General features: G+C 41.0%; 2 protein-coding genes across 2 annotated transcripts in view; one reads left to right on the top strand and one right to left on the bottom strand.

Annotated features, from left to right (window-relative positions):
- The window catches only part of LOC127429162 (uncharacterized), a 166742-nt gene that overhangs the window by 85768 nt on the left and 65847 nt on the right, over window positions 1-15127 (bottom strand). The gene's annotated exons all lie outside the window — the stretch shown is intronic.
- Window positions 1-15127, top strand: part of LOC127429147 (PDZ and LIM domain protein 4-like) — a 62838-nt gene that overhangs the window by 7806 nt on the left and 39905 nt on the right. Inside the window, exon 2 of the mRNA XM_051678008.1 lies at window positions 4415-4566. Within this exon, the coding sequence (XP_051533968.1) occupies window positions 4415-4566 (152 nt within the window). The remainder of the gene's footprint in view (window positions 1-4414; window positions 4567-15127) is intronic.

Raw genomic sequence — 15127 nt, 5'->3', positions numbered from 1 at the left:
ACTTTGGATCATTGGGCCAAAATGTCATTGTGCCTGAGCTATTAGCTTAAACATTTGGTGTTTTCCTGTTGAAAATGACACTGACCAGGTAAATGCTTGTTAAAGCATTGCCAAATGCAATAGATAACAAATTGTCAGTGGTTGTCTAGACTGACAAATGTTGTCATTCATTGACAGGAACTCACAGCTCCATAACATCCAGAGGCTAGAATGAAGCAATACTTCTTGCCAAGTATATCATCTTACTAAAAATAAATGACAGTTGAGAAGTGAGTAATTGAGAAGATTTTAATCTCTGAACCAGTTCAGCATACGTGATCTTTCATAAAAGTATTTACCCTGCTGATCTTCAATATCTGGCTGGCTCCCTTGGGGATTTCACAGGGCTAATTTATCAAATTCTGGTCCGTCCTCTTGTTATTGCTCTGTAAGGGCATTGCAGTCATTATAGAATGCTGAAATGCATTGTCCACAGTCCCTGCATTTGTAACACAGCCACATTCCAGAAAGCCACGTGAGTAACTTTATTCAAAATGAGATTAAGTAGCAGCTAGGAGATTTTGAAGCACAAGACTGTGTCACAAGAACTTGTGAATAATCATTTGATTTTCCTCCCCTAGTTTTTATCACAAAGACAAAGGTCTTTCTATAAACAGAGGGATGAAAAGGTTGAGCAGTTGTCATAGTGAAGGCTTGGAGGACATTAAAACCATAGAGATTTTGTGAACTGCTATTAAAATCGTGGTATTGTACCCTTACAGTACAGGGAGGGAATTTATATTTTGAAATACACTATATGGCCAAAAGATTGTGGACATCATATGTGCTTGATGAATATTTGATTTCAAAACCTTAGGCATCAATTTCCCCCTTTGCTGTAATAACAGCTTCCACTCTTTTGGGAAGGCTTTCCACTGTGCTGTATGTAGTGACATGGCTGCAGGGATTTGCTCTCATTCAGACACAAGGCTATCAGTGAGGACAGGGGCATTGTCATGCTGGAACAGAAAAGGGCTATCCCTAAACAGTTGCCACAAATTTGGAAGCACACAAAGCCCAAGCCATTACATAAAGTAACATTAAGATTTTTCTTTACTGGATTTAATGGAGTAACCAAATTCGTTAATTAGAAGGGGGTGTCCACAAACTTTTGGATATATAGTGTAATTTTGCATTCCATTGCATTAGGTTTTGCATTCCCTTGCAATAAACTAACCATTGTTTTACTACAGTAATATTGTAGTGTGACTGTAGTAACCATGGTTAATCTTGTGGTTACTATGGTTTTACTACAAATACCATGGTTAAACTATGGTTACTGTAGTAAATCATGGTTAATTTTCATAAGGATTAATGTTGGTTTTCTACAATTACCACAGTTTAGCCATGGTAGTAGTGATATAGGATGGCATATGTCACTTTGATTGATGAGGGGGTGTGGCCAGAAGTAGCTGACAGATGTTTATGGTTGATAACAATATAGTAGACCGGATATCTGTTTGAGAGATAACAATAGGATGTTTTGACAGGATGTGTGTTTTGCTAGACAGTATGTGGGTTTACGACTGATAAAGTTTGAGAGGATGTGCGTTTGCTGACTTCTGGTTTGACCATTGGTTTGACCTTTGACAGATGGTTGTGACTGATAAGCATGTGTCAAATGGTTTAAAAGGTGAGTTTTTTCCTGAATGTGGACAAGTCAGCACATTCAGAAGCTATTCTGAAGGTTGGTGACCATGGCGGTTTCTCCGGTGCGAGTGCAAGTTGAATTACCTGAAAGGTTGGCTCTTGCCCCGAAGCGCAAGAATGAGCCGAGTCTGTCCACGTCGAACATTGTGAAGCGTGAGTTTCCCATATCTGGTAACTATTTTGCCGGATTCGAGTTTAATAAAACGACACGTAACGTCAAGATCTACACTAGGGAAGTTGATGATGACTTGTTCGACAATCTGCTTTTGTTTTTTGTGGAAAAAGATAGGTGTTATTTCTATAATTACTTTTGGAAGAGTGTGACAGCCATTCGAGACACACCTCTGTCCATTATCATGTGGAATGGCATAACCCCAAATGTACGATTCAGTCGTCTGTGATTTTATGAACAAGAAGCTGGACGATCATACCTTCGCAGGCATTTCGGGTGTTAAAACAGAAGATTGTGATGACGATTCATCTTTCACAGGAGACAGTGACACCAATTCCTGCGATACAGACTCTGAAGACACAGATGATGAAAAATACTTGACATGTCGGTCTCAGTGTCAGAGCCTGTGTTGGTCAGGTTGCGTGAGGTTTTAGAAACAAACGTTATTTTCGACTGGTGCGATGTAATGGTACTGAATGAGATTTTTCCAATAATAGACCAAATGTTTTCAAAAAAGTCAATTGTAAAGAAAAAGAAATGTATGTGTTTAAATGTGATGCTTGCATTTGCAATTTTCGATTGTACATAGCTATGGGGTTTCATAGGATTCCCACTGTAATAATGAAACGATATACAGAATACTGCTCATATTTTAAGCCTGACGAGTAAACTTCACATCTCTCCTCATCATTCTGTCTACACTGGCAAGTTTTGTAGTGTATGTCCAATGTTTTCCCTAGATGTTTATCCCAACCATGGCTTTTTCTTGGCCAAAAATAACTTGATTATTCTTAGATGAATGTCTAAACCTATATCATAACCTGACAAGCCCTCCAGTGAGGTCATGTCACATAATTTGTCCTCAGCGACTTTTAATTTTCTCAGCCGGGTTAACCAAGATAAAACAACATGTGCACTACACTTAGTAAAAGCAGCCATGCAAATTGCAATAAGGCTTGTTAAATGGGAGGAATTAACCTTATTTACAAGGCAAAGAGCTTCTGTTTGCTAAATATTGAGGGTTTACTTGTGTGCTTGGCTAATTAAAGGCTGTTTGATGAAGTAGTGAAGGAAATGAGTCATGTAGTTAATGACTTCGAGGTGGGCTATGTAAAGACAATTACTCTTAGTGGACATACTCATTTCAGGTTAGCCACAGAGAGTACAACACTGTGCACCTTATTTACGTATTAAAACGTTTCATTTTTTTGATCAGCTTCCTGGCGGAAAGTTTAAACTGTTCTTTTGTGCAACCTTTAGAGCTCTCTGAATACTTAAAGGTGCACATGGTCATTTATCCCTTATTAAAAAGTGAATTAACTCAGAATGCTCCAAAACACATCCGTCTTCTTAACAGTTTTATCCCCATTTGGATGGAATAGCCAAATTATTCATTCAACCTCAGTTTGTGGGATCTAAAATCCCAGTAGTGCTGGGCAGGATGTGTGATAAGAGTGTGTTTGAGGATATCATTGACTGATAATTGTTGTCATGTGTGGAGAACATGAGCTGCAGAAGGTCAACACCTCTGCAGGAGATCATCTCTTACAGCCTCCACACAGTCAGAAAACATGAGTGTTGAAGATTTACAGAGACAACCCTGCTTTCTGTTAGACACATGTCTCAGATGAATGTCTAGCAGTGACTGTTTCAAACAACATTTTAGAGAATTAAAAAAAAATTATTTTTGAAGGAATTAAGTCATTTTCACTGTAATTCATAGAACAAAGTGCTGTTCTATGTTGGCTGAATGTTATGAAACCTGCCTAGAAAATGTCTGGCTTATATTTGACCTCAAAATGAAAAGAAAGTAGACTAATAAGACATTATATTGTGCATAAATTAATTTATGCTGTTATTTTCATGATAGCTGAGCACCCTCCCCCAATTGTCAGATAAAAAAGTATTCAAATTCAAATATATGAATATATAAATACAAATATTCATTATTCCAATGTGTCAAGTACAATTGTAAGTATACATTATGGTAGTATTTATTGTTCTGTATTTAATTTATGCTGATTTTAATTGAAATAAATAATTGGTCACTATTTTAAGAGTCGTATGTCTTAAAGGAATAGTTCACCCAAAAATAAACATTTGCTGATAATTTACTCACCCTCAGGTCATCCAAGATGTATCAGAGTTTCTTTCTTCATCAAAACAGAATTTAAGACCTTTAAGACCTCCTCTAAACAATGCAAGTGAATGTCCTCCATTTTTTGACGGTCCAAAATGCATATTTAGGGTGCATCAAAATAATCCACACGACTCCAGTCGACAAATAAAGTTCTTCTGAACCCAAACGATTGATTATTTTGAGAAACAAAACAATACTTATATACTTTTTAACTACAAATATTCGCTTCCGTACATCTGTGATGTGTGCTCATGAGAGGGATGATGTAAGCTCATAACGAGCCTGTCTGAGTGATTGTTCATATGTTATTGATCTAGTGTTCAGTGTGTAATGGCACCCGTGGCTCCAGGCACCGCAGTGTTTGGCTTGGGTGTGGTGCTTATTTAACTGTTCTTCTGTTTGGCTTTTGTCAGATAACACCTGCAAGTAAAGCAGCACTGAGCGACCTGTGCCCGGGAGACACCATCCTGGCCATCAATGGAGATAGCACAGAGAGCATGACACACATGGAGGCCCAGAATCGCATCAAAGCCTGCACAGATCAGCTTGTTCTGGTTATCAGCAGGTAATGCCCTATGGCCTTTAAATCTGCCTCACTGTAACTGTGAATTAAATGTCCAAAAGAGTCTGAATACTTTTTGTAACACCTTTAGTGTTCTACAGAAGAAAGAACTGGTTTGGACCAACATGTGAGGGTAAATGACAGAATTTTCATTTTTGGGTGAACCTTTAGGCTGTCAGCACTCCTGGCTATGCTATAGAAATGACAATATGATAACAGGCAGAATCCTTTTCACACAAACAAAATTCATTTCAGTGTGAGATTCACTGAGAGGCATCATATGCTACATCTTACCATATTTGGTATGTGTTCTCTGAGCGAGCTGCTCTTGTTACTTGGAAAAGCCCTGACCTCTTGGTAGAACTGCTCATATATCAGCTTTGGACACTTAGTGGTACATTCACACAGAGGTAGTAAATTTATTTAAGGATACCCTTGGTTGTGTTTACTGAGCACTCAACTGGGAACTTGTTTCCCTCCACAATTGATCGCATCACAAAAACATACTTTACTTCAGTAAATCCACATTCATTTATACTAGAGAATCAGAATAAGAATCAGCTTTATTGCTAAGTATGCTTATACATACAAGGTTTTTTTCTTGGTGACAGAAGCTTCCAGTGTACAAACAATACAACAACAAGACAGAGATAATAATAAAATGTTTTAATACAAATAAAAAGTGAATAGAAAATATAAGTATATATAGAAATACTCAATAAGACTAATATATATATATATACGTATGTATAAATACAAATCTGTTATATACAGTGCAAGGGAATGTATGGCAGAAGAGGTAGGATATGTTAAATAGACTGTATAAATAGACTAAGCTGTGTATTGCACATAATTATTCTCAATGGGGTAGTTTTAACTGTTCATGAGATGGATAGCCTGAGGGAAAAAACTGTTCCTGTGCCTGACAGTTCTGTTGCTCAGTGCTCTGTAACGCCGTCCAGAAGGCAACAGTTCAAAAAGGAAGTGGGCTGGGTGAGTGGGGTCCAGAGTGATTTTTCCAGCCCTTTTTTCTCACTCTGGAAGTGTACAGTTCTTGAAGGGAAGCAGATACTTGCTTGAACCGTCAGATCCTGATGGAGGTGATGACGGCAGGGGAGCGGAGCTTACCCCAAAAGGAATAAGAACCTAATTTAACCTATTCCCCCAAATATAAAACCAAATAATTAGACTAAGGACAACACCCAGGTCTTCAGAAGGTGAAGGACAAATCTGAAAGAAGAGGAAATATCAATGAATGATGCAATCTGTGCCTGTATATGACTGTGCGACATGCTACTATTGTGCCAGACCCTGCAGAAGGGTAGGCAAGCTTATTAGAATTGTAGAGCCCCTACAAATGGGTGAGCCTTGTTTTGCAATATCTTTGCAGAGGGGTAAACAATGCTTGTGACTGAGCCCTTGCTTGTCATTGAGCCCTTGCGAAGAGACGGGCATAGTTGTGCAGTACCCCTGCAAAAGTACAAAACAGCGTTTTGCATTTGAGCACTTGATAAAAGCAATGTCTTCTGTTCAATACTCCTGCAAAAGAACAAAGGCTGTTTCCGTTTGAGCCCCACGATAGGGGCGATGTGGTTTGTGCAATACCCCTGCTGGTGGACAAAAGAAGTTTGCATTTGAGCCCTGATAAGGGCGATGTTGTTTGTGAAATGCCTTTGCAAAAGAATAACACATTTTGTTCAGGAGATTAATTTAACCACTAGCAGGAGCATCATGGTTGCAGTCTCGCAAATAGAGCAATGAGCGCCAGGAAGGACAGGGGTCAGCAGTTGCAAAGTCAGGGCTCCTTTCGGCTGCAGAGAGCATGGACATCAATTGTTAAAGAAAGTTTAAGATTTAAAAAATCCTAAATGGCTATATAACTATTTAAAATCTTAGGCGATTGAAGGGTAAGGGACTGTGAATACCGAAAGATGCAGATCAAAAGGGAAAACATGTAAATGCGAATAATAATATGTTTGATGCAGAAGCTTTGATGAAGCCCATGCCAAACCAACAACATGTATACATGTATCACATTACGTGTGACGCTTCAGTCACCCCCTTGATAACTTAGGGTATTTTCCTGATGGACCAAGCTGTGCTGAGGAATACGAACACTGGTGAGTAATAATCCAACATGAAGTGACGATTGCTTGGAATAGTGAGGCATAGCGTGTGCCATGATTGTTTGTTTCACTAACATGCTCGTGACTGAAAACAATGGAAGTACGCGTACAATAGAGACAGGTGTGTAGGCTTATAAAGCAGAGGCTGTATTGTGATTGGATGAGATGCCTGATTGAATAAAAGCGTAAGGATCCAGAGTCTTCCTGCTAGACCTACTGCTTACGCTTCCATTTCTGCGCGCCTGAAGTTTGCAAAAGACCACCTTGACACTCCACAACGCTACTGGAAAAATGTTTTGTGGACTGATGAATCTATGGTTAAATTGTTTGGGAAGAACATGCAGCACTACGTATGGCTTAAAAAGGGCACCGCATACCAACATGAAAACATCATCCCAGTGGTGAAGTACCTTTGGAGGGAGCATCATGATTTGGGGCTGCTTTGCTGCTTTAGGGCCTGGACTGCTTGCCATCATCAAGAGAAAAATGAATTCCCAATTTTATCAAGATATCCTACAGGATAATGTCAGGGTGGCTGTGCGCCAGTTGAAGCTCAGTAGAAGTTGGGTGATTCAGCAGGACAATGATCCTAAACATCGAAGTAAATCCACTACATAATGACATCAAAAAAAGAAAATCCACCTTTTGGAGTGGTCCAGTCAGAGCCCAGACCTTAACCCAATAGAGATGCTGTAGAATGACCTCAAGAGAGCGTTCACACCAGACATCCTAAGAATATGGCTGAGCTGAAGTAGTTATGTAAGGAAGAATGGTCCAAAATTCCTTCTGAACGTTGTGCAGGTCTAATGCGCAGCTACCGGAAACGCTTGGTTGAGGTTATTGCTGCCAAAGGAGGATCAACCAGTTAATAAATCCAAAGGTTCACTTACTTTTTCACAGCACTGTGAATGTTTATTGGGATGTGTTCAATAAAGACATGAAAGATTTTAATTGTTTGTGTGTTGTTAGCTTAAAGGAATAGTTCACCCAAAAATGAAAATTTGCTAATAACTTAACCTCAGGCCATCCAAGATGTATCGGAGTTTCTTTCTTCATCAAAACAGAATTTAAGACTTTTAGGATTTCATTTCAGGCCTTCTCCTCTAAACAATGCAAGTGAATGTCCTCCATTTTTTGACAGTCCAAAATGCATATTTAGGGTGCATCAAAATAATCCACATGACTCCAGTCAACAAATAAAGTTCTTCTGAATGCATGGGAGCTAGGTCAGGCAACAGGAAAACGGCCTCTGCAGCCGTAGGCACTGGCAGTGACATGGGAGCAACCTCCATGGCCGAGGGCACTGGCAGTGACAGGGGAACGGCCTCCGTGGCCATGAGCACAGGCAGTGACAGAGAACTGACTTCCGTGGGCACTGGCAGTGACAGGGGAACAACCTCCATGGCCGTGGGCACTGGCAGTGACAGGGGAATGACCACCATGGTCGTGAGCACAAGCAGTGATGGGGGAACGGCCTCCATTGCTGTGGGCACAGGCAGTGTAAAGGGAATGGCCTCCATGGCCGTGGGCACTGGCAGTGACAGGGGAACGACCTCCATGATCGTGAGCACTGGCAGTGACAAGGGAACAGCCTCCATGGCCGTGGGTACTGGCAGTGACAGGGGAACACCTCTGTGGTTGTGAGCACAGGCAGTGACGGGGGAACGACCTCCATGGCCTTGAACACTGGCAGTGATGGGGAATGACTTCCATGGCCGTGTACACAGTCAGTGACAGGGGAACAACCTCCGTGGTCGTGAGCACAGGCAGTGACGGGGGAACAACCCCCGTGGCCAAGGGTGCTGGCAGCGTCAGGGGAATGGCCTCTGTGGACGTGTTCAGTGGCAACGCATGAAGAGTAGAGGCCCTTCTCCCTCTCCTCCTCTTCCGGGTGGTAAGAGGCACTGCAGCAGGAATGGCTGCTATCTCCAGGCAGTTGGCAGCATGTCTCCTTTAGCGACAGCATCGAGAAGCCCGAGAGACACCCAAAGGAGCTGCCGATGACTTGGCCGCCTCCTGGTGGACAATAACGTGCTCACCAGGCCCCTCAAAAGACACCGACAAAAGGGAATTTTGGGATTTGTTGTTCCACCCTCGCAGCAGACGTTCCATTTCTGCCAACCGGCAGAAGTGGTCCACCAAATCCCAAAAGGAAAAATGAAAAATCAAACCCAGCTCTTCTGGATCAATGAGCTTGTCCAGACCTGCCAAAAAAATTTACTTGAGGACGGTCTCATCAATACCCTGCCCGGAGACCGCCTCAGCCAACTCCTCAGCAAAGACGTCAACAGCACAACTGTGCTGAAAGCAGGCCAAGGGATCAGGCAACCGGGTGAGGCATTGGGAGACCGATTCCCCAAGGGCCAGAGCTGGGCTCAATAAAACACCTTTCATGCCACCGCTGGGTCCAAAGTTTGGTCAGATCGTTCTGTCAGGAATTTGGAGGAAGGACCATGAAATGGCAATGAAAGGTGTTTTATTAAAACAAAACAAAAAACCCATCAAAATACAAACAAAACTCTCACGAGGGAGAAAAAGATAAAACAAGACAACAAAATAAACTAAGAACAAACCAACTAGAAAACTGGACAAAACAGGAAACAAAACTCTCACAAGGGAGAAACTAAAATAACAGGAAGAGAAAAAACAAACTGACTGGACAAACTAGACAAGAACCAACATGACTAGACTAAAGACTGAACAAAAAAAAATGATCTGACAAGGAAGACAAGACAAAGGAGAGAATATAAGAGTGCTTTCACACTTGGTTCGATTGCTTGGACCGAAACCGATGCCCGCGCTGGTCTATGTTCACATCATATTATTTGGGTCTGAACCACGGTCTGATTCAACGTCATCAACGTGAGTACAAGCGGCAGCTGTTTACCACTGTAACTAGGTAACAACTCGAGAAGACGTCACTGTGTTAAGTGAAGCATTAAAGTTTGTCTCTTTGGATTTACCATGAAAACTTGCAACACTTGTGTTTGTCTCCTGTGGATGCATTGAATGTGTAATGATGTGATGAATATTAGTGTTTGTCTGCCACAAGCCCGCGAATGCGTTGCAAGTGATGTGAAGAATGTGAGCTGCTCTATGAAGGTGGTGTATTTGGACACAAGCAGGTAGGAGAAATTCATTATACCATAATAATTGTGATCACAAGCCTGCCAAGACGCAAATTATACGTCATCACAAGTGGTTCACTTCCACGATTTGGTATGATGTTCAAATGAACCATACCCCAGACCACCTTTTCAAGCGGACTCGGGTGCGGTTCCTGGGTGCACACCCGAGTTCGGAAAACAGCACTCACATTATCCAAACGAACTGAACTTTGACGTCATTCGACTCCGGGTGCGCACCAAAAGTGCTAGTGTGAAAGCACCCTAAGGGGAAGGGAGGAATAAAACCAGGTGCTGCCCATAAACACAAGCAGTACTAATCAGCGCTGCCATGGCAACGCTGATTGCACTGCTGAGCAGCACCTGGGGAAACACAAGGTAGAGAAGAATACACAAGCACATGGGACAACTTGAGAGCTGGGTGGAGGAAACTGTCACAACCCTGCCACAACAAGTATAAAACAAGATCAAAATGGCAGGATCATGATAGTAATTTTAATTGAGTGGTGTGCTTGTGCTGTTTCATTTCACTGTGCATGAATGTAGTCGAAGGGAGAGAGTGAAATAGATTGGTTTCAGTGTTTTTGGATGGAGAGTTCAGTATATGGAGCACACCACCCAGAGTCATATTACATTTCTGTTCTTGACCTTATGGATGTGAAAATATTTGTCTTAAAGATTCCTACATTCAGTTGCATGTACACCAGATGTATTACAAAACACACACACACACACACACACACACACACACACGCACACGACAAGTAAATCACATTATTTACACATTATATCTTGCCTATTTTGCAGCATAAAAAATTATATATATACACACACACATGCAGTTCAAATGGACAAATTCATGTTAAATTGACAAACAGTTCTACTTCAATAATACATAATATCAGGAAAATTAAATGTCTCATTTGTTTTGTCTGTACATTTTCAACAAGGATCATATTTTCAACCCCACCTCAGAAAAGTTTTTAGGCGCTTATTCCAAAAAAAAAAAAAAAAAAAATAACATTCAGGGCCCTATTTTAAGAGCGCTAGTGCTAAGCACAGTGCAACGCATAAATCATAAGTGCAAAGTCAATTGGCATTGCCATGAAGTTTTGGTGTTTTCGTGCAAGTATGCGCTAAGTCCGCTTACAGGCAGAAACTGAAACAAGAAGCACCCGCCCTCAGAATGATCCAGTGCTAGTCAGACCAGTCAGATTCTATGCTACAAGACTGTTTTGATCAGGCAGACTGGGAGATGTTCTGGTCCACCTCTGATGACGACATCGAGGTCTACGCTGATAGCGTAACGTGTTTCATCAGGAAGTGCATAGATGACGTAGTGCTGACAAAACTATACGGATCTACCCTAACCAGAAACCATGGATTAATAGCGATGTTCTTGCAGCACTTAATGCGCGGACCTCCACTTTTAATTCCGGGAATGCGGAGGAGCATAAACAAGCCAGTTATGCCCTCCGCAAAACTATCAGAGCAGCCAAATGCCAGTACAGGGACAAGATTGAAGGACAGTTCAACACCACCAACTCTAGAAGCATGTGGCAGGGAATTAATATTATCACGGACATCAAAGGGAATAAAAACTCCGCCGTGAAAACTGCTGCCTCTCTCCCGGATGAGCTAAATAATTTTATGCTTGTTTTGAGGGAAATAACACTGCCCTCGCAGAGAGAGCTCTCGTGGCCGAAGCTACAGAGGTTAGTTCACTCTCCGTCTCTGTAGCAGATGTAACCCAATCCTTCCGACGGGTGAATATCCATAAAGCCGCGGGTCCAGAAGGCATTCCGGGTCACGTCATCAGAGTGTGTGCGAAACCAACTGGCTGGTGTTTTTACAGACATTTTCAACCTTTCCCTCTCCTTGTCTGTAATCCCCACATGCTTTAAAGTGCACCTATTATGATTTTTATCTCATACAATAGATTTACATGCATCCAATTTCAAAAACACTATAATTTGAATTGCAATATTACCTTTTTTTCCCAGTGTCAAAAATGACTCTTTCAATGATCCATTCTAAAGGATTCATTCTAAACTCCTCCTTTCAGAGAGCCTACTCTGCTCTGATTGGTTAGATGTCCCAGTCTGTTGTGATTGGTCTACCGCTTACAGCGCGTGTCGGAAAGGAAATGCTCACTACCATATCCGAGTTTCAGCTCTGCCTGAAAAAAATGTCTGTTTTACCATACCAATTTGAGCCCGAGTCCGATAGTGATACATCGGAAGATCAACCCGAACCACCATCGCAAGCACGACGACAACAGGACGTTTCTCTGTGGTAAGTTTATATGTAGTTTGACAATAACGTGAGTTAGCCGGTTAGCAGAGGCTAACAGCTAACAGGCTAACAGCCTGCACTGGCTGTACATGTAAACAGAACAGAGGCGGGTTTTTTGTTACCAAATTACGTAGGTTAGTACAGGAAGTAAGTCTGGAATTACTAACAACTCATTTCAGGTGTTCAGAATTGGTTCTTTCTTTTGGGTATCAATAACTCCCAGACTTTATTTACATTCACAAACAGCCATATAACACACTACATGAAAGGTAGTATTTGAAAAACCATAATAGGTGCTCTTTAAAATGTCCACCATTGTTCCTGTACCAAAGCAATCCAAAATCACTTGCTTAAATGACTGGCGTCCTGTTGCTCTGACCCCCTTCATCAGCAAATGCTTTGAGAGACTAATTAGAGATTACATCTGCTCTGTGCTGCCCACCTCACTGGACTCACTGCAGTTTGCATACCGCAACAACCGCTAAACTGATGATGCCATTACATCTACACTACACACTGCTCTCTCCCACCTGGAAAAAAGGAACACATATGTGAGAATGCTGTTTGTAGACTACAGCTCAGTATTCAACACAATAGTGCCCTCCAAGCTTGATGAGAAACTCTGGGTGGTTAGAATGGGCAGCAACATCTCCTCATCACTGACCCTCAACACTGGAGCACCACAGGGCTGTGTTCTCAGCCCACTCCTGTATTCCATGTACACACATGACTGTGTGGCGACACATAGCTCCAATGCGATCATTAAGTTTGCTGATGGTGCGACGGTGGTAGGTCTGATCACTGACAATGATGAAACAGCCTACAGAGAGGAGGTGCACACTCTGACACACTGGTGTCAGGAGCACAACTTCTCCCTCAATGTCAGTAAGACCAAGGAGCTTGTGGTGGGCTTCAGGAGAAAAGACAGAGAACACAGTCCCATCACCATCAATGGAGCACTGAGGAAGAGAGAGTCAGCAGCTTCAAGTTCCTTGGTGTCCATATCACTGAAGAACTCACATTGTCTGTCTACACTGAGGCCGTTGTGAAGAAGGCTCATCAGCGCCTCTTCTTCCTGAGACGGCTGAGGAAGTTTGGAATGAACCGCCATATCCTCACACGGTTCTACACCTGCACTGTAGAGAGCATCACTGCCTGGTACAGCAACAGCACCGCCCTCAAACGTAAAGCCCTGCAAAGGGTGGTGCGAACTGCCAGACACATCATTGGAGGTGAGCTTCCCTCCTTCCAGGACATCTACACCAGGTGGTGTGTGAGAAAAGCTCGGAGGATCATCAGAAACTCCAGCCACCCGAGCCATGGGCTGCTCTCACTGCTACCATCATGCAGGCGTTATCGCAGCATCAGGACCTGCACCAGCAGTGTATTTTTATTGTATACAGTCTTCTTATTTTGTGTAAACTGTATATTGAATATTATTATTATTATTTTTATTTTTTGTATACAGTCTTTTTATTTTTTGTATACTGTATATTGTATATTATTAGGTGCATATTGTGTTGTGTAACAGATGTGTAAACTGTGTTATGTGTAAATCAGATGTTTATTGTAATTGTCACTGCTATGTTGCTTGGAACCGCACCCAAGACTTTCACCCACTGTTGCACTTGTGTATATGGTTGAGTGACAATAAAGGGATTTGATAAGTCTAGGCGCAAGTGGGTTTGGTGCAAGGTGCAAATAGGCTGGGTCAGGTGCAATTTAATTTTGATGTTCTTCTACGGCACCGTCTGCGTCCAATTATATAACAAAAATATAGTCAAAAATTCATACCAAATCCAAACATTTTACTCACTCCAACGTCTTCCATCGCACTCCATTGCAGTGACTTAAACCTGGTGGAAAAAAATAGCAATACAAATTAGATCATAAATACAATGGCTTTGCGCACTCATGAAAATAGAGCCCTCAAAGTTAAAATCCAAATAATATCACCGGAATTTAAATATTCTCTTCAGTAACAATACTGAATACCAAAAAAATCTGACATGCAATCTCTATCTTGGATTCCCTAGCAGTATCTACCGAAAACAACTATTTTTAGTTTTTCGCAAGCATGAGCAAAACAGCATAGATCCCTTTAGTGATTTTCACACTGTCACGGATTTGGTATAAAGCAGGAATGCACCAATGAATCGGCTGCCGATATTTATCATCCAGTTATTGACCAAATTAAAAACATCGGCATATTGGTTACAAGCATAAAAACTGTGATATGAAAAACGATGGTTTATTTATAATTAATTAGTAGCTTACTATGTAAAAATTCTGTGAATTAAAATGCACAATATGGAAATAATAATAGCCACAATATTTTGAAGGGTTGGCACTCTTAAGAACATGTAATAGTCTCATTCTCACGTTAATGCAGATAAAAAGGCCATAAATGTATATGACAATTGTGAAAGTGGCACTTACTGTATCTATAGACTACATGATTGATTGAATTAAGATTGAAATTGCAATATGGCAATTTCTATTTTTCTATATTTTTTCATATCAATCATCATGCTATCATATTTAGTAATTTTTTGTATATTTTTATATCTTTTTACCTTGTATGTATCATTTGTTCAACAGATCCAGTGTTCAATGGAAATTATTTATTGTTGGAACAGTAAAAAAGATTTTGCATCTCTTTGTACATTTTTAAAGCATTCTTAGCAAAACAGTAATCTGATGACAAAATAAGGTGAGTTGCAAAATATCAGTATCTGTATCATTATCGGCCTATAGGTTTTGTTAAAAATTTTAAATTTCATATCGGTTCATCCCTAGTAAAAGGTTTTGCTGCCAATGTATTTTACCTTTTAAATCTGTGATGAGAGCAGCTCTGAAGTTGCCATAAGTAGTGGTGTAAAAACAGAAAAACTGTTCAAATTCTGATTGGAAAACACGGTTTTCATAGTAAAAATTTCTTGTTTTATTACTCATTTTGGTGAACATTAACTGTTTGGAATAAGTGAATTCTACTGGCAGAAAGCAGTAATAACACCC

This window comes from Myxocyprinus asiaticus, chromosome 38, assembly GCF_019703515.2.
Source record: "Myxocyprinus asiaticus isolate MX2 ecotype Aquarium Trade chromosome 38, UBuf_Myxa_2, whole genome shotgun sequence".
Taxonomy (NCBI): domain Eukaryota; kingdom Metazoa; phylum Chordata; class Actinopteri; order Cypriniformes; family Catostomidae; genus Myxocyprinus; species Myxocyprinus asiaticus.
Note: the sequence above shows the minus strand (reverse complement) of the source record. Positions and strands in the feature narration are given on the sequence as shown.